General features: G+C 51.8%; 2 protein-coding genes across 3 annotated transcripts; one reads left to right on the top strand and one right to left on the bottom strand.

Moving 5' to 3' along the window:
* The first annotated feature begins 469 nt into the window (after positions 1–469).
* Positions 470–27,437, top strand: Lims2 (LIM zinc finger domain containing 2). 2 transcript variants are annotated; one of them, XM_051163957.1, is made up of 10 exons: positions 470–489; positions 10,182–10,341; positions 12,918–12,984; positions 13,244–13,364; positions 23,636–23,785; positions 24,382–24,532; positions 25,577–25,669; positions 26,320–26,368; positions 26,602–26,677; positions 27,232–27,437. In XM_051163957.1, exons 1-10 carry the CDS (start codon positions 479–481, stop codon positions 27,377–27,379), a joined length of 1,026 nt encoding a protein of 341 aa, XP_051019914.1. In that variant the 5' UTR covers positions 470–478; the 3' UTR covers positions 27,380–27,437. The 2 variants fall into 2 exon arrangements, with proteins under 2 accessions (XP_051019914.1, XP_051019913.1); XM_051163956.1 differs by lacking the exon at positions 470–489 and adding an exon at positions 537–1,054.
* On the bottom strand, positions 14,940–17,093 carry Gpr17 (G protein-coupled receptor 17). Its single transcript, XM_051163959.1, has one exon. It carries the CDS (start codon positions 16,811–16,813, stop codon positions 15,797–15,799), a length of 1,017 nt encoding a protein of 338 aa, XP_051019916.1. The 5' UTR covers positions 16,814–17,093; the 3' UTR covers positions 14,940–15,796.
* Positions 27,438–27,708: the final 271 nt, after the last annotated feature.

The raw sequence follows: 27,708 nt of genomic DNA on the forward strand, positions 1-27,708 counted from the left end.
CCGGGCGCAGCAGCAGGAACTCTCAGGAAGTGCACGCGCCTTGGTCTTAACTTTCCTAATACATCCCTTAAGTGTGTCTCGGGGTGGAGGTGGGGGAGGTTGGATAGGATGGGAGGGAGGGTGAATGGGGGTGGGGTGGGGTGCGAACTTGCGCGTGTTTATTATAACTTCATTCCCTTTAAAAGGAAAAGTATGCCCGGAATCCGGGAGGTGGCAACGGAGTCCGGGTGGAGAGGACGTGACCGACCCACTCAAGTTGGGTGTCTCTAGTGTCAGTCTCTAGTGTTCCTAGGGTTGACACCAGCACCGGCATCCCCTTTGCTGGTTGAGACTGTCTCCTGCACCCCTCATCCCTGGGCTGCCGGCTGGGTGGAGCCGCCCTCGCGGTTTGGGCGTGTTCTTCCCTTTGCCCTGAGCGTGAGTCCTCTGTCAGGGACACAGCCAGAGGATTGCCGACCCATCGACCGGTGCAGCCACCATGACGGGAAGGTAATACATGCTTTAGGTGACGAGGGGAGGGTGACAAGGGCCGGGACAGATGCGGGACTGCGGGTCGTGTCGGGAAGTCCCGCGGCCCCTTTGCTCCCAGGGTGCAACTCTCTGGGACTGACAGGGTCAGGCAGCGGGTCCAGTGAGCAGTGGCAGGTGTAGTAGTTCTACCTCCAGTGATGACCCAGACCAGGGACTCGTCCGAGGTCACCAGCCAACTGAAGGCGAAAGCCTTAAAATATGGCTGAGAGCCATGGACTTTCCTAGCACCCTGCTGTGTGATCCAGGGTAATAGTCACTCCAGAACCTTCTATTTCCTTCTTTGTAAACCGGGGGTATAGGGTGTTTAGGGACCTGTGGGGAATTGTCTAAACCCTAAGTGTAGAGGCTGGGTGAGGGCCAGGGAATATCCCTCCAGCCTGCTCTGGGCAGCTCTCAGGTCCCTTTGTACCATTTTACAGATAAGACAATCCAGGTTCGAGAGGCCCGAGGGATGGACACATGCCCCCAAGAGTCCAGACAGTGTTGGTCTCTGCAGTTACTTCTGGAATATGCCTGGATACAAGTGTGTGGCTCAAAGCTGGTCCTGGGGCTCAGGATCCCCTGCTAGCCAAGATGGCAGAGATGCTTTTTCTATGCCTTTTTCTACACTAACTTTTCTTCTACACTGGTGCTCCTGGGGAGCCCTGAATTTTTTGCCATCTTCTTTGGGAAGGGGTCCTGGGTCCTGGGAGTAAGGGCACCATCCAGTAGTGTGGGCTGGTATCCTGAAGATCCCTTGATGCCTAGAACAGTATTCTGCCTCAGGGATACACTGAAGGTGTGGCTGGGAGTCCTGGGTAACCTAGGATTTGGAAACAGTAGGTACCCTTTCGTGAAGTGAGACCTGCCCTTTCCTCCTGCTTCCCAGTGCTTCTGCCCCACCCTGACCCCTCCACACCCCCACCCCTCACCCCTTACCCCTCCACACATACTTCCAACCTCAGCTTTGGGTGCTCCCCCAGGGTAAAAATGATCTACTCCTTTATTCAGTGTAATGTAAGGACCTGCCCCACCCCAAGAAGGTGGTAAGGGTCTTCCACAGACTGCTGTGGTCACTTCTGTCACTTTGCCCCAGCCCCACCCCAGTCCCTGCAAGAAATCCTTACCAACTTCTTGGCTCCCCACCCTCAGCCCTCAGCTTTGAAAGAAAAACAGCCACAGACTCACTCAAGTGTATCTTAAGCTGAAAGTGGGGTTCAGAATAGAGACATGAGGCACCTGTTAACCTTGGGCCCCTCAGCCCTCTCTGGACTGGGCGGCCAGCAAGGAGAAAATTTAGGAAGGTTTTTGGTGGTGGGAGATGAGATCGGGAGATCTGTGGGCCACGGGGTCACACGGGGACAAGGCTCTCTTTTCTGTTCTGGATACAATTGCTCATCCCAGGGAACAGAGAAATCCCCTAGACACGGAGAGCACAGAAGCACAGGAAATGCTGCCCTCTGAACATTTCGGTGGCTCTCTTCAGTCCTTGCCTTCAAGCACTTCCCTGTTCATGTGTTTTTAAACCGCTGTGAGATGACACCGTCCACCTCAGGTTCCAGGCTTGGCTTTCCTTTCTCTCACCCACAGACATCCGATTCAGACTTTGGAGTCTCTTCTTATCCTAGGAACTGTGGGGGTTCATTGGCCACTCTGTGTCCATTGCCTCAGCGAGGCAAGGGCAGGTCTTCATGCCGCTTGGAGCCAGGCTGCCCTTTGGATCCACCTTCTCTGTTCACACCCCTCAGGACCCTCCTTATCACCCCCCGAAAATGGCAGGCAAGAACAGAGGGAGGGCTGTGAGGAGCCACCAAACAGGACCTGGAGTAGCAATCTTTGTAAATACACCCATTGGCACTGTGTGAGGAGATGGGGAAGATGACCAGGGAGGCCATTGTCCAGGGAGTCTGAGAAGATGGAACTGGGAGGTGGGGTCAGGGCCTCTGGAGGTGTAGTGGACAGAGTGGACCAGAATCCGTGGCCATTTTCCCAAGAACCATCTCACTGCCCCATCTTACTGTGCTGCTGCCATCATCGGGTCATACAGTGACTTCTCACGCCCGCTGGTCTCACCCCTTTGCACTGTCTTGCTCAACTCAGGTCCAACGGAGAGCAGGGCCCTGCTCTAGACTGTCACACAACGAGCTGCCTCACTCTGGCAGGCTCCGGGCTAGCGCTGCGGCTGCGGCTTCTACCTTTCCGTTGGCAGCATGCTCAGCAGGAATAGCTGCTTACACCTAGGGCAACCTTCATTCCTTCACCAGCACTGCTTTCTCATCTCTAATTTCTTGCTGCTCTGGTTCTAAAACTTTTCCCAAGTCTCAGTGGAATAGCATCTGATCCCCAAGGATAGCTCAGCCCAGATCTTGTCACATACTGAGTGATGAAACAGACCCCTTTTTTTCCTTTCCCTTCTTGTGTCCTTCCCTGGATTGCTTTAGCGTTCACTAACCCTGATATATGTGGCCATCTGAATCACCCAGACTGACAGAGCCTCTCCTTCTGTCCCATCCCTGGTCTCAGAGGAGCCCCTAAAGCCTTTAACAGGTCCTAGGTTCTGCCTGAAGGAACGCTGTAACCCTGGTGACACGGTGATCCCTGGTCTGCTGACTTTCTCATCAAACACTGTATCTCTCCTGTGCACATCTCTCCATCGTGTCTGCTCTCCCTCCATCTCTTAAAGTCGGTGACTCATTTCCCTCCCGTTGCCTCAAGCTACGATGTCTCTGTCTCAGGGAGGGATGGGTGTCTGTACTGCTCAGCTTCTCCATCCAGATTAAACCTACCCACCCCTTCTCCCACAGCCTCCCGGGCCCTGCTGGGACGGACTCTCATTGCTTGTTCAAAAGGCTTCCCCAATTCATGCAGTTCATACACCGAGTATCTCCTCGTTATCATGCCTTCCTGTACTAGGCCCTTGTCAGTGTCCCCATCTGCGTGCCGCGTCACAGCTTTTCCATTCTCTGTTAAGGCTCAAACAAGGATAGCTTCTGTAGTTTCTATCATGTTCTCTTCCTCCTCACTCTCTGAGTCTTCCTAAGAGTTTTTGGATCCTTGGAAGAGATTTTTAGCATAAATATAATTTTACACTCTTTTTTGCCTTGGGTCCTGCAAGCTCTAAGAAAGATTAGCCAGCACCTTAATTTCATCCTCTCCTTCCCACTTTTCCAATCAGAGGCTCCTGCAGAGGATGTGTGATTCCTCCCTTACATGGGGCAAGGTTTTTGTTTTTCTGGGATGACCACATGCTTCAGCCGCATACTTTCTCTCTCTCTCTCTCTCTCTCTCTCTCTCTCTCTCTCTCTCTCTCTCACGCACACACACACACACACACACACACACACAGAGGCCAGGCAGCAGCTACCAGAGTCTGTTATGACTCTGTCCCACATTTTGTACTTTCAGTGATCAAGGTCCATTTTCCGATTCATCGGCTGTTTAGGGAGGCTTCCTCACACTTGCATGATAGACTCCGTTTACCACCCCTTACCATGCAGAGGAAGTTACCTTGGGATTTCTCCCCCACAAAAAGGTGTTCTGTTTTTGGATGCCTTGGCTTTGGTTCTATGTTTTACAGCTCATTGCAGGGAGCAAGCAAGTGCTGTTACAGGAAAGAGACTGTCCCAAGGTAGAGAGAGAAAGGGGTTGGGGGGGGTGGGGGGGTGGAGCGGGGAGTGCTCTGCCAGTGTTCCACTCTCATACGGATTGTCCTCAGTTGCGTGCTCTTACCAGGACTACACATACACTTATGCACACACACATAAATAAATCAGTAAATAAATAACTATCAAAGACAGGCTGGCCTCCAATTCAGTAAGTACTTAAAGATGACAACCTTGAACCTCTGATCCTCCTGCTCCCGCCGCTGGAGTGCTGGCCAGCACACTCACACGTGCTTAAAACGGTATAGTGTCTGAGAGTCCTGGGGTCTTCCATAGGGGAGAGGCTGAGCTACTCTGGAGGCGCGGACTTAAAGCTACCTGACAAAACTCTCTGCCTGAGCTCCTGCGCGTCTCCATCAATCCACAGCAGAAAGTGGGTGTGTGGGCATTTGGAGCCTTTAGTCTCCTCTGGACTCAGCCTCTACATGCCCTTTAAAAAATATTTGTTGAATCAATCACTGCTGGGCAACTTTGGAGTTGGCTGCACTTACAAATTATATTCTGGGCTTGTTAATGAGTACCCCCACCTGTCTCTGGATCTGCTGATGTGTGTTCCTGGCACCTGAGAAGGCTGGCCCTGTACAGTTGTCTGTTGACCCGTGGTTGTCAGGAGCAATGGCAGGTGTTTTAGGTGGCCTGGGAGGATGCCGTTCATACTTTCTGATCTTAAAAGGGAGGCTCACAGAGATGGCTAGAGTTCCAACGCTCTGTGTCTGAGTTAGTGAATACTGTGGTAGCTGAGCCAGTGGTGGCCATAGTTTTCATAGTTCCCCAGGGTAGTGTCTGTGGATGGCAAGTCATTGTGTCACTTTATGCAAGTATAAATCACGAGAGCTTCTTAAATATTGACTTCTGGCCTTCTTTTAGTTTTGGCTATCTTGTGTGTGTGTGTGCTCATGGGTAATTGACTGCATGGGTGACTGTGCATGGGACATGTATGGCAGTCAGAGGCCAGCTTTGGAGGTTACTTCTCAGGCACCTTCTGTTTGCTTGTCTGAGACAGAATCTCTTGTTTGCCTGGAAGTTCACCACACTGTCCAGGATAACTGGCCAGGAGCTTGCAAAGATCTGCCTTTCTCAGCTTTGCTTCTCCCCATGTCACCACTGTGGGATTCCAAGTGGTGCACCATGGCACTCAGCTTTTAAAATTGCTTTTGGGGGTCTGAACTCAGGTCTTCACACTGACAAAGCAAGCACTTTATCAACTGAGCCATTCTCAATACGGGCACCTAGCTCTTGGTTGGCCAACATTTTAGAGGACAAGAGCCCAGGGTTTGGGCTTGAAGTTAGCATTCATGCTGCAAGCTCAGAGAAGGAAGTAAGGTGGCATATGAACAAGTGTTGTTACAACAGCAACAACAGCAATAATAGTTGTTATTATTATTATTATTATTATTATTATTATTATTATTATTATTATTATTATTATTATTATTATTATTACTTTCTTCTCCTCCCCTTCTCTCTCTTTCCTCCTCCTTTCTCTCTCTTTAACTTTTAAATAGGGTCTCATTTTGTGGCCTTGGCTGGCCTGGAACTCAGGTGTGGATCAGGCTGGCCTTGCTTAAACTCACAGAAATTCTGCTGTCTCAGCCTCCCAGGTGCTAGGGTTAAAGGTATATGTCCCCCACATCATGCTTGGTGGGCAGTTTCGTAACTATTCCAAGGATTCCTAAAGGGCTCCTGTTCCCCATTTCCCACCGCAGAGTGCCCAGGGGTTCAGGTTCCCCACTCTATAGGGACAGACTGCCCTGTTTTGGGACCTACCCAGGCCCAGCCCGCCTCCTCAGGCCCTGCTTTCTGGAAACTGGCTGCGCAGCGCAGCGCAGCGCAGCAGAAACAATAATATCCTTTCTATTCCGATCTGACTTTGTTGCGCTTTAGCGATGCAGCCCGTGACTTGAGCTCCCAAAGCTATAGAGGAAGAAGCTGGCAGCCTGGCGGGCTAGCTGGGCGGGGCTTGTACCTGAAGGGTCTCGCTCAAGCCTAGCAAGGCTTGCAATGAGTTCAGGTAACTGGGGAGAGGGTGGGCGGGGTCACAGACAACAATAGCCGGAAAGGCTTGTACTAGCTTGTAATACTTGCTTCGGAAACCCCTCCTAGTCCTTCTGAGAGGCTGACTACCCAAGGCACAGGAACTGGGCTGGGCAGGGGAGAGGACGCCACTTGATGTTGTGTTTTCATGTAGTCTGGAATTTGAACACTTACGATTAAGGCACCAGAGACCTGTTTTGTCCTTGCTAGCCTTTTGGTAACCGAGGGTGATTTTGAACTTTTGGTCCAGCCTCCGCCTTGTAAGTAGTAGGATTACAGACTTGATTTTTCTGCATTGCTGAGGATTGAACCCAGGACCCGGGGAATGTTAGGCAAGTGCTCTACCAACTGAGCCCTATCCTTAGCTACAGAATGAGAGAGTTTGTGGAGGCACAAACCCGGACTCCAGTGGTCAAGGACACCACTAACCAAAATATGGCTGTGCTTTTAGCACAGGTTTGACAGACTCTAAAGTGGTAACTGCTTGATTCCCTAGAAACTTGTCTGGGTAGCAACGGGAAATGGGAGCAGCAGGGCTTGGGGAGAGGAGGATGCTGGGAATACCAGAGGAGACATAGGCATATGCCCCAGAACCATCTGGCTGGAAGATGCCTGTAAGAAGATAGAGAGAGAGACCAATAGGACAGTGGACATAGGGTCATTGGCATTAAGGAGCAAGTGGCCCCAGAGGAGGAGGTGAAAAAAGTGGCGTGTGGGGAGAGAGGACCAGGGAGCCACAGTCACAGGTGAGGAGGGTGAGGACCTGGTAACACAAGGAGGGGAAAGACGGCCCGAGGCTGACATTGCTCCGGTTCCTCAGAACTTCCTGCCAAAGACAAGGAAGTTGGACGGGGAGCTGGAGGGCCGAGCCCTGGAAAAGGTCTCTGTGAGGCTGGGGACGTGACTCTGTTAATAAAGTGCTTAGTGTGTAAGCAGGAGGACCAGAGCTCAGACACCCAGCACACCTCTTTAAAAAAAAAAAAAAAAGCAGCTCTCACTAGCTGAGCCAGTGACCTCCAGGTTCAGTAAGAGACTCTGTCTACAACATATGGTGGAGAAGACATTTCAGAAAACATGCCTCAGCCTCTGACCCATGGGAACTCAAGTGCACATGCCTGCGTGCGCACACATCATCTTTAGCTGAGAACGGGGACAGAGGGAAAGTGTTTGGTACGCTGCAGTGACTCAGCCACTCTCTGCGTCAATGGCTATCTACAAAATGCTTGCCACATGCTGGTTCATCCCCGAGAGCCCAGCACAGGCCAGCACAGACAGGCAATCCCATTGCTCAGGCAGGGACCTGTGGTTCACCTTGTGTGGCCTGAGGGAATGGAGTCCTTCCTGGTCAACCTTGGTTGTCTATGGTATGTGGTGCTAGGGTACAGGTGACCAGGGCACTGAGACTGACTTCAGGATGAGTATAACAAACAACGTGACCAAGGCACAAGGAGGGATATGTGTCCAATAAAGAAACTTAGGCTCCAGCAAGACCCCTGGAGCATGCATATATGTGTTTATGCAAGGCCTGACTTTGGATTTCTTTGAACTTCATGACCCCTAATGCCAGTTCTCTGTTGTGACAGGTGTGACATACTTGAAGTGTTCTTTGTTGTTGTTTCTATTTTTTATTTTTTTATTTTTGTTTTGTTTTTTTTGAGACAGCGTTTCTCTGTGTTACCTTGGCTGTCCTGGGCTTGCTTTGTAGACCTGACTGGCCTCGAGCTCACAGAGATCTGCTCTGCCTCCTCTACTAGGATTACAGGTATGCACTACGGCTCCCAATTCAAGTGTTCTGTATAAGAAGAAACCAAGCTGGGGGATGGAGAAATGGCTCAGAGGTTAAGAGCACTGGCTGCTCTTCAGAGGTTCCAAGTTCAAGTGCCAGCAACCACATGATGGCTCACAACCATCTATAATATGATCTAATGCCCTCTTCTGGCATGAAGGTGTGCATGCAGGCAGAACACTGTACACATAATAAATAAATAAATCTTTAAAAAGAAAGAAAGAAAGAAACCAAGCCAGACATGGTGGTGACACATACCTTTAATGCCAGCACTCGGGAGGCAGAGGCAGATAGAGGGCTGGAGAGATGGCTCAGCAGTTAAGAGCACTGGCTACCCTTCCAGAGATCCTGAGTTCAATTCCCAGCAACCACATGGTGGCTCACAACCATCTGTAATGAGATCTGGTGCCCTCTTATGGCCTGCAAGTGTATATGCAGGCAGAGCACTGTATACATAATAATAAATAAATCTTTTTTAAAAAGTCCTTTAGTTAAAAAAAAAAAAAAAGAAAGAAAGAAAGAAAGAAAGAAAGAAAAAAGAAAGATAGACGGCCAAGCTGCTGAATCAAAAGAGTATAACCAAGGCTTCTAAAAAAGCTGTTACCTCTGATAGGTGTTGCATGGATTTAGAGATTCGGAAAGGAATATGTTTCTTTCCAAAGGAATGGGGTCTCATGCAGTTCAGGTAGGTCCCAAACTTGCTATGTAGCTGATAATGACCTTGATCCTCCTACCTCCACTTCCCCAGTGCTGGGATTACAGGAGTGAGCTGCCACACCCAGTGTTATGCAGTGCTAAGGATCCACTTCATGACTTCCCTGCATCTGGCAAGCACTCTACCAACGGAGCCACACCCTCAGCTCCTGGAATAGGGTTCTGATGGTGAAAACGCATCCTGTGCCCAGTTGTCAAGGCAGCGTCCTGATTCCCTGGCTTTTAGGTTGTGAGGAATAGGGCTGTCTTTGTGTCAAGCCCTGTTTACTGTGTGCATGCAGCCTGGTGACGTCCGATGCTGCTGTGGCTAGGGAGGCAGGCCGAAGCGGTCCAGGGGTGGAAGCGGCTGGCTGAAGGAAGCTTCTCCTGGAACCTTAGAGGGTATGCTTGTTGCAAAGGCAGCCGCTCTCTACCCAGAACCTGGCTAGTGCTTGAAATAGCACAGACACTCAGCAAGGACCCAGCAGGTGGAGGCGCGAAGCAGCCTGTGTGTAACACAGATTCTCCTGCGGGCACTGCCTTTTGGAGACAGCTGATGTCAGGCCCATTTTACAGATGAGGGAACAAAAGTTCACAGGACTTCCATGCATGGCCGAGGGGTGCAGTGGTAGGGCGCTTTTTGTCCCCATCTACCACTCAAAAGAGGAGGGATTTAGTTTGCTCAAGGTGTGTCCAAGTTTGCTTTCAGTTGCTGTGAGAGAGGAACTTGAGGAAGAAAGGGTTTATTAGGCTTATCCACTGGATGATCACAGTCCATCACTGAGGGAAGTCAGGACAGGAACCCAAGCAGGAGGTGAAAGCTGCTCACTAGCTTGTCCCGCCCCCACCCCGCCCCCAAGGCTGCTTTCTTAAAAACCCAGGACCACCTACCGTGAGCTGGATCCTCACACATGAACCATTAATTTTTTTTAAAAAATGCCCCCTACCCATGCCCACAGGCCAGTCTGAAGGAGGAAGCTCCTCAGTTGAGCGTCCTGTTTCTAGTTTGTGTCAAACTGACAAAAACTAACCAGCGCATGCCCTTAGATGTGTTGGTCATCATGACCAAGAGGTTGTAGTGGGGCAGCCTGGTGTGAGGACATGTGCTTAAACCCCCAGCACCCTGGGGAGGAGCACAGAGAGGCAGGTGTATCCTTGGTGCCTGCTAGTCAGCCAGCTTGGCCTACTTGGTGAGTTCCAGGTCAGTGAGACATGCTGCCACCAAAAATAAATAAATAAATAAATAAATAAAGTGGGTGGTGCCTGAGGAACACCAGCGGAGATTACGCTCTGACCTGCAGCCCTCCACCCCCATACATGTACACCTACGCATACAAAATTTCGTGTTTTAAGTGAGTTTACAACTTTGTGCCATGTTTGTCTCCAGTAAAGGTCGGATTCGTCTGAGCCTTTTAAGCAGGGACATGTCGCTGGGCCAGCCCTGCTAGCCCCGCTGTCCAACGCTGACTTGCTCTTTCTCCTTCTGTCCTATCTAGCAACATGTCTGAATGTTTGGCCGATGCCATGTGCCAGCGCTGCCAGGCCCGGTTTGCCCCCACAGAGCGCATCGTCAACAGTAACGGGGAACTCTACCACGAGCACTGTTTTGTGTGTGCACAGTGTTTCCGGCCATTCCCCGAGGGGCTCTTCTATGAGGTGAGGGGGCTCAGAGTACTAGCCTGTTCATGGAGGGCCTGCAGCTGCTCCGTAACCTGGCTAAGCTTGAGGAAGCAACACCAAGTTTCAGACACTACGTTGGCCTATCCCTCACCTGGAAACTTCTGGAATCACTGTTTTTCATTCAATTTTCCTGGGCAGGTTCTAGGACAGGATGAGCCCACATCATGGTGCTCGCTCCTCCATTGGGTCAGATAGTAAACGCAGTGGCTGAGCAATTCCTTCATCTGGTGAGGACGCTTCAGAAAAAGGCATTCCTGTGATTGGAATTGGGTAACCAGGTGATGTGTCATGAGACCTGAAGAGAAGGGACACACACACACAGAGATACTCACAGCCATCCACAAAGATGCACACACACAGACACATGCACACACTCGGACGCACACACGTGTGCGCGCACACCCGTCTGCAGGAAAAGGCCTTGGCAGAGGGCACAGCATATGCAGAGGTGATGAAGCAGGAGCAGGTGGGGTGTTTGGGGAGAGGCTGGTGTCGGGAGAAGGAGCAGGGAAGTGAGGGGGCGTGGCAGGAGGTAGAGACCCCCTCCATCTTTCTACCTTACTGGCTCTCCTCTGGGGCCCTGAGCTTCTTTTCTGTAAGAGGTTGGAGTGGCTAGGGTTGGGACATCATTGTTCAACACATGCAAAGGATCCCCTTTCATTCAAGGCATGAGACGTGTCTCTAACACCAGATCATGGGAAGCTACTAGTAAGACTGTCTAAAAAAAAAAAAGAAAGAAAACAAAAACAAAAACAAAAACCAGAATGGAAGCTAGAGACGATTTGGTGAGTGTGCCATACAGAGGCCATGAGCCAGTTGAGATAGAAGCTGGGATACCAGGTGGGACCAGGAGTGGGGTTATTGAATATTGAGATAACTCAAATAAAAGTAAAGGGCCCTGTATTTCCCACATCAGCTCACAAGAGCAAGTTGTGAAACCCTTCCTTTTTAAACCCAGCTGTTGTTAAGAAGTAACTCATGCACAGGCTGAGGAGATGGCACGGTCTTCAGAGCACTTGTCTAGCAATTATAAGTGCTTGAGTTTAATCTCCAAAACCAAAGGTTTGGGCATAGTGGTTCGTGCTGTAGTCCCAGCACTGGGAAAGCACAGGTAGGTGGATCCCTGAGGCTCACAGTCTAGTCAGCTAGCCTATTTAGTGAGCCATGGGCTGGTGAGAGACCTTGTCGCAAAAAGGGGGACACACCTGCGCATATAAAACAGACATATAGTAAGCCATATCACACTGTGCATAGATATAGTGCTTTATTAAAAATGAAGATAACAGGTACTTAAAACGTCCTACTTCCCATTATTTTTGTTAGACTTTCAGGTTTATGCGGCTGAGGTTGTTTCTGTCTATGTGGTGACATCAGCCTGGCAGTAAGATTTACACCATAACATCTGGCAGACCCAGAGTCAGGGCCTCTGTTGCATCCCCGCAGAGCTGGTTAAACACTGGCTGCCACTCCACTGGGTTGCAGTGGAGGGTAGATCGGAGCTCAGAGGGCGCTGTGCTGTCCTGTGGGCTGGTGGCATCACTGGTTGCAGATATGTGGTCCAAGGAGAATCTCCTGCCGCTTTCCCGGCTCCTGCGAGATGCTGGCTGCCTGGAGAGGCAGCAGAGGGCTGGGCAGAGCTCTGGGAAGGACTGTAGACCTGAACCAAGCCTAGCACATAGTAGGTGCTCGGGAGATGTTGCTGAGGAAGTTTAAGCCTCTGTGGCCCCTCTGGCTCACGGGGAAGAGCTGCAGGTAGCTTTAGGAGAGCGAAGTTATGAAGGGATGACTTTGAACTTCTGGTCCCTCCTGCCTGCATCTCCCACGTGCTGGGATTACAAACATGTTCACACAGTTCTGTGAATGAAAGGCTTCATGCACGTTAGGCAAGTACTCCACAAAATGAGCTACATCCCCACCAGCTATATATATATATATATATGTGTGTGTGTGTGTGTGTGTGTGTATACATATATATGTATATATATATATATATATATGAAATCAGATTGTTAAAAAAAAAATAAAAAGAAATCAGATTGTTAAGGGAGAGGAAGGCAGAGGCAAGCATTGGTTGTGCTTGAGGACAATACATGACAGTGGCTGACTGCAGCACTCAGGTGCTTTTCTTTGTCACCCCAATTCCCCAGGCACTTCCTATGTTCCCTGTCTTCCCTCTTCCCTCTAGGGGTCTTTTGTAGTCTCTGGAGGCACTGAGCTGGGCAGACACGGAGGACAAAGTGGCAATTGTAACGCAGACTTGCCCCATTCTTCCCCAGCACCGGCTTCCCCCCAATCTTCACCCCCACCCCTCCACCCACCACCCACCCCGACCCCGGCTCAGCTTGTCCTCCTTCAGCCACAGCAGACTCCCTGAGAGCTGGCCTCGGACCGTCAGCATCTCTGGAAAACTGCACGTGCCAGGCCCCTGCTCTAGCTAGCTTTACAAGTCTGTCCTCTCAGAACCCCAGACCCCCGCTATTTATTAGGGGCAAAGGCTTGTGATGATGCTGAGTGACTTGTGTGTCTTTTCTCTGTGGCCCCCTCATTTGCAGTTTGAGGGCCGGAAGTACTGCGAACATGACTTCCAAATGCTGTTTGCTCCATGCTGCGGATTCTGCGGTAAGAACTGGTGACAGCATCTAGGAAGTGGGACGGGGACAGTGTGGGGACAGGCAGTGCTGCCACTACTTAGCCTGGGAACCTTTCCTCACCACCTCACTCTGCCTTTCTGAGTATTTGCTCTTCAGGCCCCTAAAAGAAGAGCTTGGACAAGGCTAAGCTGGGAGGAACACTTAGTACACAGAACTTGGGGGTGGGGTGCGAAGTGAGGGGGGCGGAGGAGTTCCCTGGCTGACAGCTGAGATCTCTCTTCTTCCAGGGGAGTTTGTCATCGGACGGGTGATCAAGGCCATGAACGCCAACTGGCACCCGGGCTGCTTCCGCTGTGAGCTGTGTGACGTGGAGCTGGCTGACCTGGGCTTTGTGAAGAACGCAGGCAGGTGAGGCAGCTGCAGTCATGGGCAGAGAGGAGGGTCTCTTGCCCCCACTCTAAGTGCCATGGTCCTGGCAGTGGGCCCTGTTCTGCCCCTACAGACGGAGAATCCAGCCCCCAGGTAAGGATGGAGGCGGGAGAGTGAGGGCAGACAGGGCCATGTCTGGGCTAGGGTGCTCCTTTGTGGCCAGCAGGCACAAAGGTGTCTTGAGTGGCTGTGGCTGGATGGGGTGTTTTTAATTGGCAGATCCCAATTACCCCTGACACCCCACCTGCTGCTGTCACACCATGCTGTCCCCAGCTGTCTGCTTTCCTCTCTGCATTCACAAGCCTGGAGGATGTTGGAGAGACACCCATTAACCAGGTTGCACAATTTACTGTAAATGCAGGACTGTAGACCTTGCTGATTCTCTGGCTATTCCCCTTCTAGAAAATCTTGCTCTTTCTTTTCATCCATGCCTCTCTCACTGTGGGCTCTCCACCTCCCCAGCAGCCATGATCTCATCTCCCACATGTATGGGAAAGCTTTGGGGGAGCTCCCAGCAATGCCGTTGTGCCTCAAAGCCCTTCCCAGCACACCTTCTGACCTCCTGTACGACTCAGATCCACCCTCAATATCACCATATCCTCTCCTTGACCCCCAGTGGTCTCACAGCAGGGCCCTCCTCTCCCAGTGAGACCTCTGTGCTGTGCTAACTCCTCCCCCCGAAGTCTCTCCCTCTGTATAGAGGTGTTCTTTGGGACAGTGTCCATGCCTGCCCTTGAAGATGAAGTTTTGGGCCTCTCTCAATGGCACATCCGGACAATCCAGGGGCCACTTTCAGATCTCTCCTTTGCTCACTTCCCCTGCCTATGTGGCACTTCCATTTGAGATTCCCACATAACAAGTCCCAAATAGAGCTGCAAATTTCTCCTCCTCTGACCCAAGTCCTGTTCTGTATCCCCTGCACCAAGAAAGGCAGTGCTGCCTTCCAGAGACCCTCCAGCTCCTGGCAAGACTGCCCTTCCTGTCTGGGTGCTTGGCCCCTCTGTCACTCCTGTCACAGTCTGCAATGATCTTGTCCCTTTACTGCTCCACTGGAGAGGCACAAGGGCCTGTGCTGGTGGTGTTGGCATCTGTAAGGCTGGCATGCCTTGTATTCAGCAGGCTGTTTTGATGAGGGACCATGGCGGGGGGGGACAGGCCAGTACTGGTGAGAAACAGCGATGCACATCGGGATCGTTATGGGGTTTTTCTCTACGGACGGGCAGGAGACAGTCAGAGGGGAAAGTCTGAGAGCCCTTTTAACCTAGAGTGGCACTCAGAACTCCGTGATGCTTAGCTTCAGGCCTGCCTGGAGAAGGCATACCATGGGGCCACCAGAACCCCCAGAAAGGGATTGTGTTGCCCCACTTGGTCATTCTTAGGTGGAAGGGAAGAGAATTTCTTGGGGGGGGGGTCATCGTGTGCCATGTTGAACCAGCACAATAATTTCCTTCATCTTAAGGCTCGATTATGTTTACAAGCAAATACCCAAAGAAGGGACACATTAGAGTGGTCACCACATGCTGACAAGTTCAACAGCTCAAAGTTAGGAAGTCATTGTGCGTGGTGGCAGAAACACCACTTCCGGGTTTGAGTAAGCTGGAGACAAGTTCACACATCTGGCTCCCTGTCTGCAGTGGGCTCTGATGGCTCCCCATCTGTGCCATCTGCCCGACTAGCCCACCTTCTACTGAGAAGAGCAAGATATTGCCAGGCTAGAGGCAGATGTGGGCACACGGTTAGAGCAGGAGGGGCAGAGTCTACAGCTGTATTTGCTGGGCTCACAAGCAACCAGTCAGAAATGTACTCACATGTGGCTATCATCAGAGTCTGTGTCCCCTAAACTCAGGAGGAGATCATGGGGGTAAAGGCACCGTAAGCAACACTCAATATACCATGCACTTCAAAGGCCATATTAAACACCCCTCTAGGTCCATTGAGATCTGTGCTGCCCCTTTTCCTGGGCCTTGGGCAGCTTGCTTTCTGGGTTATTCTGTAGGGCTTTGTTGCTGTGGGCATCTGTAGTATGAAAAGAAGCTTGAAGTTTGACGGGGAAGAAAGATCGCCATTGTTCCAGAAATGTCCCTGTGGCTGTCTTCCTTATTCAGCACCAGTGAAGTCACTGAGTGTCGGGGAGCTATTACAGAAGCCAGGCCAACCCAGTCCCTGGGGAAGGGTGGACAGGGCATCCCTGTAGCTAGCCCCCACTCTTGATGGATTTGCGCAGACTTGATGACCTTGTAATTAAGACCTTGGAGCAAGGGGGGAAACTGATGACATTTCAGTTTGTTTGCTCAGGAAGTGGTGAGGGGAGGCAGAATTCTTTAGCTGGCTCTGGTGGCATATGCTCCCACTGGATGCTGGTCCTCCTGCAACGGTCTACAACTAGCCTGGGGACAGGACCTCTTTGAGGTTTACAGCTCAGATCGGGCACTCAGGGAGCTCTCGTTGGTTTTTCCTTCAAAGCTGGGGGGTGGGCCCGTGAGCCGTTTGCTGCAGAGCAAGTTGCACAAGGCATGGCGGAACTTCTCAGCCACGAAGAAGTACATGACAGGGTCCAGGGCCCCGTTGAGGCTGGTGAGGCAGGAAGTGATACGGTTCCCTAGGGCCAGGGCACGTTGAACAGCGCATGACGTCCTCCTGCCTCCGTAGAGAAGCACGTAGACTGAACGATGGATGTGGTAGGGCACGAAGCAGATGAGGAAGATGGCCAGGACCATGGCAATCATGCGGACGGCTTTGTTCTTGAGGTGCTTCTCTATACGGGGGCCCTGGCGCAGGCTGCGAATGATCAGCAGGTAGCAGGTGACTGTGGTGACGAACGGGAAGGTAAAAGCCACAGCCAGGGATGCCAGGGCGTGCTGCGAGGTCTTCTCTCGGTACAATTGCAGGCAGACAACTGTGTGGTTGGTCTGTACGGTCTGTGGGCTGACTAGCAACGGGGCCATAGCCACAGCCACCACCACCCACAGGAAGGCACAGGCCAGGTGAGCATAGAGAGGTCTCCGAAGCTTGAGCGACTTGACCGGGTGCACAATGGCCAGGAACCGGTCGGCGCTGATGCAGGTGAGGAAATAGATGCTGGCGTACATATTGAGGTAGAAGAGGAAGCCAGTGAGCCGGCATGGGATCTCCCCAAATGGCCAGTGATTCCCAGAGAAGTGATAAACCAGCCGGGTGGGCAGGACCAGTACACAGGACAAGTCGGCCACAGCCAAGTGCATCAGGAACACGTTGGCCGGGGTGCCCGACTTGTGGTCCCATATGAAGAGCCATAGGGCCAGAGCGTTGCCCACGAATGCTAGGATGAAGTCCAGGAGGTAGAAGCAGGCGAAGAGCATGTTTTCTAGGGGGGTCTCCTGTCCACATTGCTCAGAGTAAGCCAGGGAGGAGTTGTCAGTCAGACTCGGTAGGGCTTCCAGACCATTCATGTTGTGGCTAAAGGCAGAACAGGGGCACAGAGCTCAAAGGAATGCAGAAACAGCTGTAGGATCCCAGGATGCACCCCTAAAGTCAGAGGCAGGATGTCTGATGCCTTCAGAGTCTCCTGACTAAACTTGTGGGGAGCACAGCTATTCTAAGCTTGGAGAGACTGCTGAGCTACCAACGGAAGCTCTTGTGTCTGCAGAGTTTCTGTGTCTGTTGGAGTTGGCGGAGCCTCAGAAACATTTTGAACTTTAACCACAGGCCAAATCCAACGGAGGTTTGATTTTTCCCGAAGAGTAAAGAGGGCCTGGCATCGTTGCTGTCAGACCCAGAACCCGGAAGCTACCTTTCTGTGCTGTGCCTCCTTACTCCCTCAGCCCTAGAGGGTGGAGTTAGTGCAGGAGGGAGAGGGAAACAAGCTTGATTATCTGGGCTTGTGAAGGCAAGAAGAACCCTTATTTTTTTAACCCCTTCCCAAGGCAGGGGTAACATCGTGGGGTTCCCTTAAGCCCGCTTCTCATAGGTAAGTGGGAGCTGTTGTTCAGAGCCTTGTGCATGGCACTCACCAGTCCTTTAGTGTTGCCTTGCCTGGTGAGACTGCTTATTCTGAGTTCTGGGACCTCCCTCACCTGCTGGCCTGGCCTGCGATGAACAAAGTGGCACTGCTTTTTGTCCCGCCTCATGGCTCCTCCGGCACTTGCCAGCAGGGCTCCATCATGGCTATACTGAGCATGCTTTGTGCCACAGCACCCGGAGCCCCAAGCTCTGGAGTTTTCCACGTTTAGCTGGTCAACTCCGTTTTGACTAGCTTTTCTGGGTGAGAGCTGGGTTTAGGAAACCTTTGCCGGGGCCTCAGACTGGCCGAGAGTCCCTTCCCAGCCAAGGTGTTCCACAGCCCAAGTTGGGGTATGAGAGTCCTACATCTTTTAGGGTACAGTTTTACTTCTGGGGACCAATGGGGCCATTTTATCCAGAGCTTGGAGTGTGGCTCATATAACATACACTGGAGTTGCCCATTGTCTCTGGTGGGACATTCTGAGGACTGGCTACTTTACTTTGGGAGCTCAATGTAAGATGACAATGGATAAATAAACTCTTGCTCAAAAAGTAAGGATTTGGGCTGGCAGAGTGCGTGCCATGCATGCCCTGGGTTTGAGGCCCAACACATAGATTGGGCATCATGGCGAGTGCCTGCAACCCCAACACTCGGAAGATGGGAGGATCAAGAGATCAGGGTCATTCTCCATTTAAGTAGAGTCCAAGACTAGCCCAGGCCACGTGAAGCTTTAAGAGATACTAACTCTAAACAGGAAGAGTTTCAGGATTGTGGCAATCTTTCAACAGTGCAGGGCCCCGTGTGACAGCATCATGTCCCTTACTCTGGGCCCTCTGCTCAGTCTCGTGACGCTCTGTCCCTCCCTGGCCACCCCTGTCTGCCCCTTACCTCTTGCAGATGACCCAGGAGGGAAAGGACAGAAGGCAGGGGGCAGCAGGTGAGCTGTGAGTGGTGCTCCAGGACCCGTGTAGCCGTCGGAGGAAGGCTTGACTATTTAAGGGGAGCAGGAGGGTCCACAGCTCCTCTGAGCCTCAAAAGCTGCTTCATTCCTGAGGGGTCCTTTGTGGGGTAGGTTTCTCCTCCAGCTGGGTCTGCTTCCACAGAGCACGCACGTACTGAATATTCCAGTGTGTCTTCAGATTGTGCACGCCCCCCATCCCCCAGCCAGGCCACAGCACATCACAGAAGCCAAGTGTGTGACTATCCTGGGAGCCTGGGAGTGGGCAAGGGCCTGGCCGAGTGGGGGTCTTAGGCTAGAATTGACAGACACAACAGGACATTTCAGTAGGGCACGGTGTTCTACTACTGGGGGGGATTAGGGAGGGGTCAGCTACTATGGCAACGGATGAGGATCCCAAGCTTACTGGGCTGGCAGGGGGTGGGGAGGAGATGGGGGGTTGTTGTTATGCATGCCAGGGTCAGGGCTGAGGAGTCTTGGGCCAGATGAGAGGGGATTCTTTCAGACACTTGCTGTAGGGTCCTTGTGTCCTGTCCTGTATAATTAGGCCCCGTTCGGGTGTGTGGAATAAATCACGGCCTTTATGTGGAGCCCTGCACAGCTGCAGGCGCCGTATAATGGGGGTGCTGTCTGTACTGTGGGGACTGCAGCAGCTCAGCCTGGCAGGCAGGCCTGGTTTTCGCCTGGGAGGGCCTCGCAGCAGAGGATGGCCAGCAGGAAGGCCTCAGTGGCTCCCTGACCAAGCCTCGCTCCTGCTGGGGTGGCGCAAAGCTGGCATGCGTTGGGTATTGCCCATGATTCATCCAAGTTCACCAAGGCTCATGTCACAAACGATGCAGCCGTACAATGCAGCCGTGCCAACATTCTTAGTTTCAGAAGACTTAAGCTTTTCAGCTAAAATGTTTGAAAGTACGGTTGGAGATACAACTCAGTTAGCACAGTGGGCTTCTCGCTCGAGTGTCCCCTGGGTCCCCTCCTCAATGCTGCATAAACTGTGTGGTGTCTCATACCTGCATTCCCTGTACTTGGGAAGCAGAGACAGAAAGCTGAGAAGTTCAAGGTCATCATTGGCTACATATACTGAAGCCAGCTCGAGTGACAGGAAAGCCTGTCTCAAAAGCAAACAAACCAAACATTTACCATTATGTGTGGCTAACATCTGGAGAGAACCTACTGCCCAGTGGTATCGTGATGTTGTCAGTTTGTCTTTTCACACAGCATTGCGCAGCTGGGAACTCTGCCCGATCTGACAGTTGAAGAAGCCACAGCTCAGAGGGGTGAAGTCATTCACCCTGTGGCAAACTCTAACAAAAGGCAGAGCCGGGTTCCAAACCCCAGCACATGTCACCACAGACCTCACTCAGGCTTTCTGTGTATTTTCTCTGTTCTGTCTGCCTGCTGTGTTTGTTTGTTTTTTGAGACAGGGTTTTTCTGTGTAGCCCTGGCTATCCTGGACTCGCTTTGTAGACCAGGTTGGCCTCAAACTCACAGAGATCCACCTGCCTCTGCCTCCCTAGTGCTGGAATTAAAGGCGTGCGCCACCACTACCCAGCTTGCCTGCTGCATTTTTTAAGAGAATTCTTACACTACACTTTACTTTTGTGTGTGTGTGTCTGTGCACACATGTGCACGAGTGCATGCATGCATGTCTATGTGTGTGAGGTACACATGTGTGTGTCTATAAAGCAGGTGCCCAGATGGGTGTCTAGGTGGTGACAGCATATTAGAGAGAGCTAAGGAAGCCGGGGTGGAAATTCATCAAGTGTTTTCCCTGGAAGCAAGAAGGCCTGAATGTGATCCCCAGAACTCATGTGAGAAATCTTGGTGTGGTAGCACCTGCCTATCATCTGCACTGGGGAGGTGCAGGCAAATTGGTTTTGGGGGGCTCGTTAGGCTACTAGCCAAATCAGCAAGTTTCAGGTCTGTGGGTTACCCTGTTGTTAAAAACTAGGGGCTGGAGAGATTGCTCAGTAGTTAAGAGCACCTTATTACTTACTCTTCCAGGGGACCTAGGTTTTGTTCCTAGCACCATGTTAGGGGGTTTACAACTGCTTCTACTCTAAGGGGCTCGGATACCTTCTTCTGTCTCCCACGGGCACACATACACATGACGTACACTCACAAACATACGTGAATAAAAATAAAAGTAATTTTAAAACTAGTAAAAATACATAGGCTGGAAAGATGGCTCAGTAGTTGAAAGCACCTGCTGCTCTTGCTGAGGACCAGGTACTGGCTCACGAAGGCTAGACATGAAATCGACTGCCTGCGCAGAGCATTCTGGGGCTCACATACTTTTTTTTTTTTTTTTTCATTTTTCTGGTGCTAAGAATTGAGTTGAGGCCCTTGTATATACTGGGCTTTGAGTTACATTGTCAGTTCATCACAGGCTTTCTGTTGGTGAGGTGGCTTCTAGGACAATGACAGTTTTACAATTTTGCAATAGAATTTTCAGGAGCTGAGCTGTGCGTGTGCTTCACGTTTCTACTGCGTATGTTCAAGTGTTTATGCAGTGCATGTGGAGGCCAGAGGTCAAGATCAGGTGCTGATTTTTAGATACCAGCCACTCCCTTTTGTTGCTAATTTTGTTTGTTTGTTTATTTGTTTGAGCCAAGGTCTTTCACTAGCCTGGAGTGAAACCCAGGGCTCCTCCTGTTTCCTTCCTCCAGCACTGAGGTTATAAATGCACACCACCATGCCCAACTTTTAAAAACAACTTACCATGTGAGTGTGGGTGTGTGCCATGGCGTGTGGTAGGAATCAGAGAACAACATATAAGAGTTGGTTTTCTCCTTCCACCATGTCGATGGAACACGGGTCGTTAGGGTCTGTGGCACCTTTACTTGCTGACAGGCCCACGTTCAATTTTATTTGTTTGTTTGTTTGTTTGATTTTTTTCAAGACAGGGTTTCTCTGTGTAGCCCTGGCTGTCCTAGACTCACTTTGTAGACCAGGCTAGCTTCAAATTCACAGTAATCCACCTGCTTCTGCCTCCCGAGTGTTGGGATTAAAGGCATGCGCCACCACGCGTGGCTCCCATGTTCAATTTTTTAAAGTGTGGATTCCAGGGATTGAACTCAGGACTTTATGTTTGCAAAAACAAGTTCTTCATCAACTGAACTATTTCTGTAGCCCCAGGGTCTGGTGATTTTGACACAGGGTTTTGCTCACCATCTTCCCGCCTTAGTCTCCTGAGCTGTGGCGTGAGAGCCACCACATCTTTCTGGAGCTTGGGAGTACAGCATTCTGTTTTGTTTGTTTGTTTGGTTTTGGTTTTTGGTTTTTCGAGACAGGATTTATCTGTGGGGCCTTGGCTGTCCTGGAACTTGCTCTGTAGACCAGGCTGGCCTTGAATTCACAGAGATCCTCATGCCTCTGTCTCCCAAGTACTGGGATTAAAGGCGTGCACCACCACTGCCCAGCTGGGAGTACAGCATTCTGTACTGCTTGAATGTTGTATCCATTCCAAGAAGGATCTGCAAATTGTAGAGCAGAGTCGTGGGAAATAAGGCCATGACTGTGACAGAGACACAGGCAGAGAGCGGGAACTGGCTAAGGTGACTGGGCAAGGCACCCATGTCTTGGCTACTGTGTAAATGTCTTGGGTGAGGTCACAGCATAGATGCCTGTGTGAAGATGGGCTCCAGGGACCCAAGAAATGAGGGTTGCAGCCACAGGGCATACCTGTTGTGAGGCAGAGGAGCACAGGTAGCTGGGCTCAGACACTGGCCCCGGTTGGTACTTGGCTCTATTGTCTCAATGAGGTTATGTCCCCTGCCTCCCTCTTCCTCTCATGCACAGTCACACCTTCACTCACATAGTCAATACACTGACCCTGAGCTATTTCTCAGCGCTGGTTATCCATGGTCCAGTAGAGGTAGTCGGCAGGTAAGCAAGTACCAGAAGGCACCTTGCTTGGGCCTCTAGCCCTGGCCTAAGGTAGGAAGATAAGGCCCCAGGGCAAGGAGTGAGTGATGCTCAGTGGCATAGTCCCAGACAACACAGAGATAGCAGGGCATCCACCTGGCTAGAGGGTTCTTGAGGCGGGGTCAGTCTCTGTGACAAGTGCTAGGGAGATGGCTCGGTTATGTTATGCAAGCACGAGAGCTTGGGATTGATCTCTTACACAGCCGTGTAAAGGCCTGGCATGGTGGCAGATGTCTACAGCCCAAACACTGGGGACATGGAGACAGGCTGACTCCCTAGAGCTCACTGCAGCCAAATCGGTGAGCTCCAGCTTCTGTGAGAAACCACGTGTCAAAATAAAATAAAATAAAATAAAATAAAATAAAATAAAATAAGGTGGGGAACAATTAAAGATTGACCTGAGATTGACCTCTGACCCCTACACAGGTCTGCATGCACAGGTGGGAGGGTTACCCCTGTGGATTTTAGAGGCTGGGAGGAATAAACAGGTCCCAGCAGGGTTACACTATTGGCGTGACAACTGGGGAATGGGGATCGAGGGGCCTTGGATGGGGTTTTGTGCATCTTTGCCTGGGGACACTGAATCTAAATTCTTTGCACCCTCAGTGATGAGGAAACAGAACCCGTGTTGATTTCCTTCTTTGTTAAGGCCACAGCTGTTGCTCAAGGCAAGGAGCAGAATCAGAAATGACTGAAGTCGTCACAAAAAAGACTCTGTGGCGACAGTGGCTGGGTTCAGGAGCCACCACGTGACACAGCTTTCCTTGTCTATGGAGACAGAAAGCGCTTGTGAGCATTAGAGCCCCTCTTCATCCGGCAGAATCCAAAGGGAGGGATGAAGGGGCCCTGCGTGCTTTGGGCTACCCTATCACGCATTGTGGTGTTCTAAGGCCCACATTCACGGTCACTTGCGCTAACAGGCATGTGAAAAGTAAAGCCAGTCTTTCAGGAAATGGCAGATAAACATCTCTTCTGTATCATCCAGTGTCCTAGGCCCAGGGAGCCTCGGAAAAGAAACATACCTCCCAAAGCCAGAAAATAGGCTTTGGTGTTTGTGTAGGTTTTTCCAGCATATGGGGTTTGGGGCTCAAACTCATGGTTGGTGACAAGAACCTTTACCTGTGGAGACATCTTGTCTGCCCTGTGGTCTTCTGCTGAGTGTGGGAGAGCATCCCGTTCCAAATCCTCACCTGTGGCCTTCCATGCCTCGTGACTGGGACACTTGCTTTTCTCAAACTTGGGCTCATACATTATGAGTCACCCAGCTGTTGCTGAGGGCACAAGCAGCGTTCTAGACAACTTCCTTTCAGGAAGATGGCCAGTCTGCTCTCGGAAGAGGTGGAGGGAGAATTGCTCCCCCTGACATTTTCTCTTCGCCTCCTACAGGCACCTCTGCCGGCCTTGCCACAACCGCGAGAAAGCCAAGGGCCTCGGCAAATTCATCTGCCAGAGGTGTCACCTAGCCATTGATGAACAGCCTGTCATGTTCAAGAACGATCCTTTCCACCCGGATCACTTCAGCTGCTCCCACTGTGGGTAGGTGCCCAGTCCAGGCCCTGTGTGTGGCAAAGGCAATCTCGGCTGTCATAGAGCAAGGCTGCTTGGACTCCCAGCCAGGCAAACAACGTGGGCATGGTGGGCACTTAGTGCATGACGCACAGAGCTGCAGGGCGGACGCGGGATGAGGCAGGAAGTTCCTCTCTCCGGAGCTCTGTTGGGGAGCATTTGTGATTTGAGGAGAAGGAGCAGCTCCGGACTGAAGGACTCTCGTTGAGATGTAATGGAGAGGAAGGAGTGGGGTGCATAAGGTTCGTGCTGGTGTTGAAGAGGGAGAGAGATGCTGAGGATCCCTCCAGTCCCCTGGTACCCCTTCTGTGCTTGCCCCAGATTCATAGAAGAATCAGACCTTTATCTCAAGAAGCTGCTGGAAACTATAGAGGCCCTTTCTGCAGGCCCCGCGTGGGGATTCCATGTCCTGGGGCCTGTCTGGGGTGCACACAGGAAGTTTCCAGAGATTAGAGCAAGGGTTGAGCCAGAGCAAGGGCCTCAGGCACAGTACCCTGGACCAAAGGTTGTAGTGGCCCTGCAGAATGACAGGACTGCACCTAAAGGGGCTCCGTGTTGTCTTCTAGGAAGGAGCTGACCTCCGATGCCCGGGAGCTGAAGGGCGAGCTCTACTGCCTGCCTTGCCACGACAAGATGGGCATTCCCATCTGTGGGGCCTGCCGCCGGCCCATTGAGGGCCGTGTGGTCAATGCGCTGGGCAAGCAGTGGCACGTGGAGGTAAGACAGGAAGTGGACACAGATGCACAATAGGAAGTGACCTGGCTCACAGACCTTTTGTCATCCCTGGATGGTTCCCAGTGAAAACTTTTCTCTAGGAGCAACCTCTCCTTGTTCTAGCCAGGAACTCCATGGGGACCAGGAGACCAGAGCCATGGTTAGGCAGCCACACTCACTTTACAGGGTTACTCTGTGTAGCCTTGGCTGTCTTGGACTCACTTTGTAGACCAGGCTAGCCTTGAACTCACATCAATTCACCTGTCTCTGCCCCCCTGAGTGCTGGGATTAAAGGCGTGTGCCACCACACTAGTTCACTCTCACATTCTTATGGATACATTTGGAAAGAATGCTTGCAAGTCCAGTGGCCTGGTCATCTCTATGTCCATAAGCAGTGCTTGGGTGGCCTATTAGAAAAGGCTATGTCTCTGGAGTATTGTGTGTTGGCACATGTTTAAAAGGACAGAAGATGGTTCTTAGACTCTGTGGGCTTCTGGATGTGTGTGTGTGGGGGGGGGGGGCGGGATACACAGAAGGTACCTACAAACATCAGAGTAGCTCCACCTATGTAGACTCACAGTCAGTTTGCCAAGCAGGATCCCGGTGACAAAGGATATTATTTGTGACATGTTCAAGGATGAGGAGGAAGGCTGGCAATGTAGCTCAGTTGGTAGAGTGCTTGCCTTATATATGCAAGGACCTGACTTCAGTCCCCAGTGCTGTATCAAGCCAGGCATGGTGGAGCATGCCTGTTGTCCTACCGCTTGGGAGGTCAGAAGGTCAGTATCATCCTTGACTACACAGTGAATCTGAGAACATTCTGGACTACATGAGACCCTGACTCAAGATCAGCGGGAGCGGGTTGGGGAGCAGGGGGAGGAGGAAAGAACTAGGCAGTGCAGGGTATCGTCAGCTGGTTCCTACAGCATCCATACTGGTGTCAATGCCTGCCCTACTGGTGTCACTTCTGCCTCATCCCCTTTCCCTGTCTTCCGGGGTCCCTCATGCAGCCCTGATATTGCCCAGGCACCCCCTCTTTCCCCTCAGCATTTTGTCTGTGCCAAGTGTGAGAAGCCATTCCTGGGGCACCGGCACTATGAGAAGAAGGGCCTGGCCTACTGTGAGACCCACTACAACCAGGTATGACCTGGGATGGATCCTGCAAAGACACAGGGCTGGAGGTGGGTGGGGGGTGGGGGTGGGGGACTCAGGACCTTGAGAGAGCAGGGCTGGGGCTGTGTCCAGACAGCTCCATGTCCAGAAGAGGTGCTTGGGTGGCCTGATGGGAGAAGGTCCTGGGACAAGCTATGGCTCTGCTGCCCTGTCTCAGGGGGGACAGTGGGGAGCAGTGTACCCGCACATGCTGAAAAGCACAGCAGATGCTTCCTAAGGTCTCTGGGCTTATGGGGTTTTCTCTCATGCGAGTGAGGGTGTTGCAGGCACACAGGAGTTCATTGTGAGCACCAGAAGCCAGACCCCTGTGCTCAGGCCCTGGGTCCCGGCTTCTCCAAGCTTGAAGACTGTGTGTAAGAGCTGTGAGCATCTGTCCACAAGTGTCTTCATTTGATAGCTATGCCATTACGGCCCCAGAGGCTGACAGGGAGAAGTCCCACCCCTGCCCCTCATCTTTGCAGGCCTTAAGTAGGGAGCATCAGTGGATAGCAATGGGAGCTTAGGGGAACAATGTCTCAACATGTGGCCCTTTCCAGAGAGTGCTTCTAGTGGGCTGGGCATCCTTGGAAAGGGGCCAGGAGGTTGCAGTCAGCACTGATGGCTTGCTTTCTCCACAGCTCTTTGGGGATGTCTGCTACAACTGCAGTCACGTGATTGAGGGTGACGGTGAGGCCTCTGTCCCCAAGCCCCTCCCTCCCTTGCTTTCTCCCAACCAATCTGTTCTCCTGGTGGTGGGAAGGGCTGGGGGTGTGGGAATGTGGGAGAGTGGGAGGGGTTGGGGGCTGGGGGCTTGTGGGAGAGTTGTCTCACAGCTGCTGGTCCACCTGGCTCTGGCTCTGCACAGCTGGGCCTGCAGCTGGCTTGGGTGGGGCTTGCTAATCCCACATCTGGCCTCACAGTGGTGTCAGCCCTCAGCAAAGCCTGGTGTGTGAACTGCTTCTCCTGTTCCACCTGCAACATGAAGCTCACTCTGAAGTGAGTAACATGGTGGGCACTTTGCAGCCTTGACTTTCCCTGAACTCTGGCCTCCGGCAAGCCCTGGGCATGTGTGAGGCAAGAACAAGGCAGGGTGAGGCAGACCAAGAACCTCAGAGAAAGGTGAAGGAGGCGATTATGCACTTAAAAGAACCCTGGGTTATGGGGAAGGATGTTCCCGCTCAGGAAACGGCAGCCTATGTAGAGGCAAGCAGTCAGATGGCTGGCTCTCCCATGAATCCTAGGAGGGTATGGGGTGGCTGGAACTGCAAGGCGAGGTGGGGCTCAAGCTGCTAGGAGCAGCAGAGAGCCAGGGAGCATTCTGGAAAGAAGCTTCTATGAGGGAAGAGAGACCTGCAGGTTCATCTCTCCTTCCCTATGCCCAACCTGGCCTGCTGGCTGGGGCAGGCTGGGCTGGGAGGGCAGAGGGCCGCAGCTGAGGGAAACTTGCTCCTCTGCCTCTGGGCTATTGTCTGGGGTCAGGGTTGACAGGGCACCGACTGCTGGTTTTTTGTTTTTGTTTTTGTTTTTTTGTTTTTTGTTTTTGTCTGCAGGAACAAGTTTGTGGAGTTCGATATGAAACCCGTGTGTAAAAGGTGCTATGAAAGGTTCCCCCTGGAGCTAAAAAAGAGGCTGAAGAAGCTATCTGACCTGTCTGCCCGCAAGGCCCAGCCCAAGTCTGTGGACATCAACTCGGTGTAAAGGTCGCGGGCCTCACCCTCCTGTCCCATTCCTGCTCGCCACCTCCCGTTTCTGCTCCATCCCATTCCCCCCCCCCCCCAGTATGCCTTCCTTCCTGTTTCCAGCCTACTTCTGCCTAAGTGATTGTCTATCCTGTGCTGAGGCCTGGCTCAGCTTCATAGGCATTTCCTTCTGTGCTCACAATATCCAGGGACAGGAACAGACTGGGGCAGGATTATTTGCCACTTGCTTAGCTGGCAGATCACAGCCCTGACACCTGTCCTTTCCATGGTCCTGGGAGACTTTCTGCCTCAGAGTGACGCTTGGGCTCGGCTGAGAAGCTGTCTCAG

Source organism: Acomys russatus, chromosome 20, assembly GCF_903995435.1.
Source record: "Acomys russatus chromosome 20, mAcoRus1.1, whole genome shotgun sequence".
Lineage (NCBI taxonomy): Eukaryota > Metazoa > Chordata > Mammalia > Rodentia > Muridae > Acomys > Acomys russatus.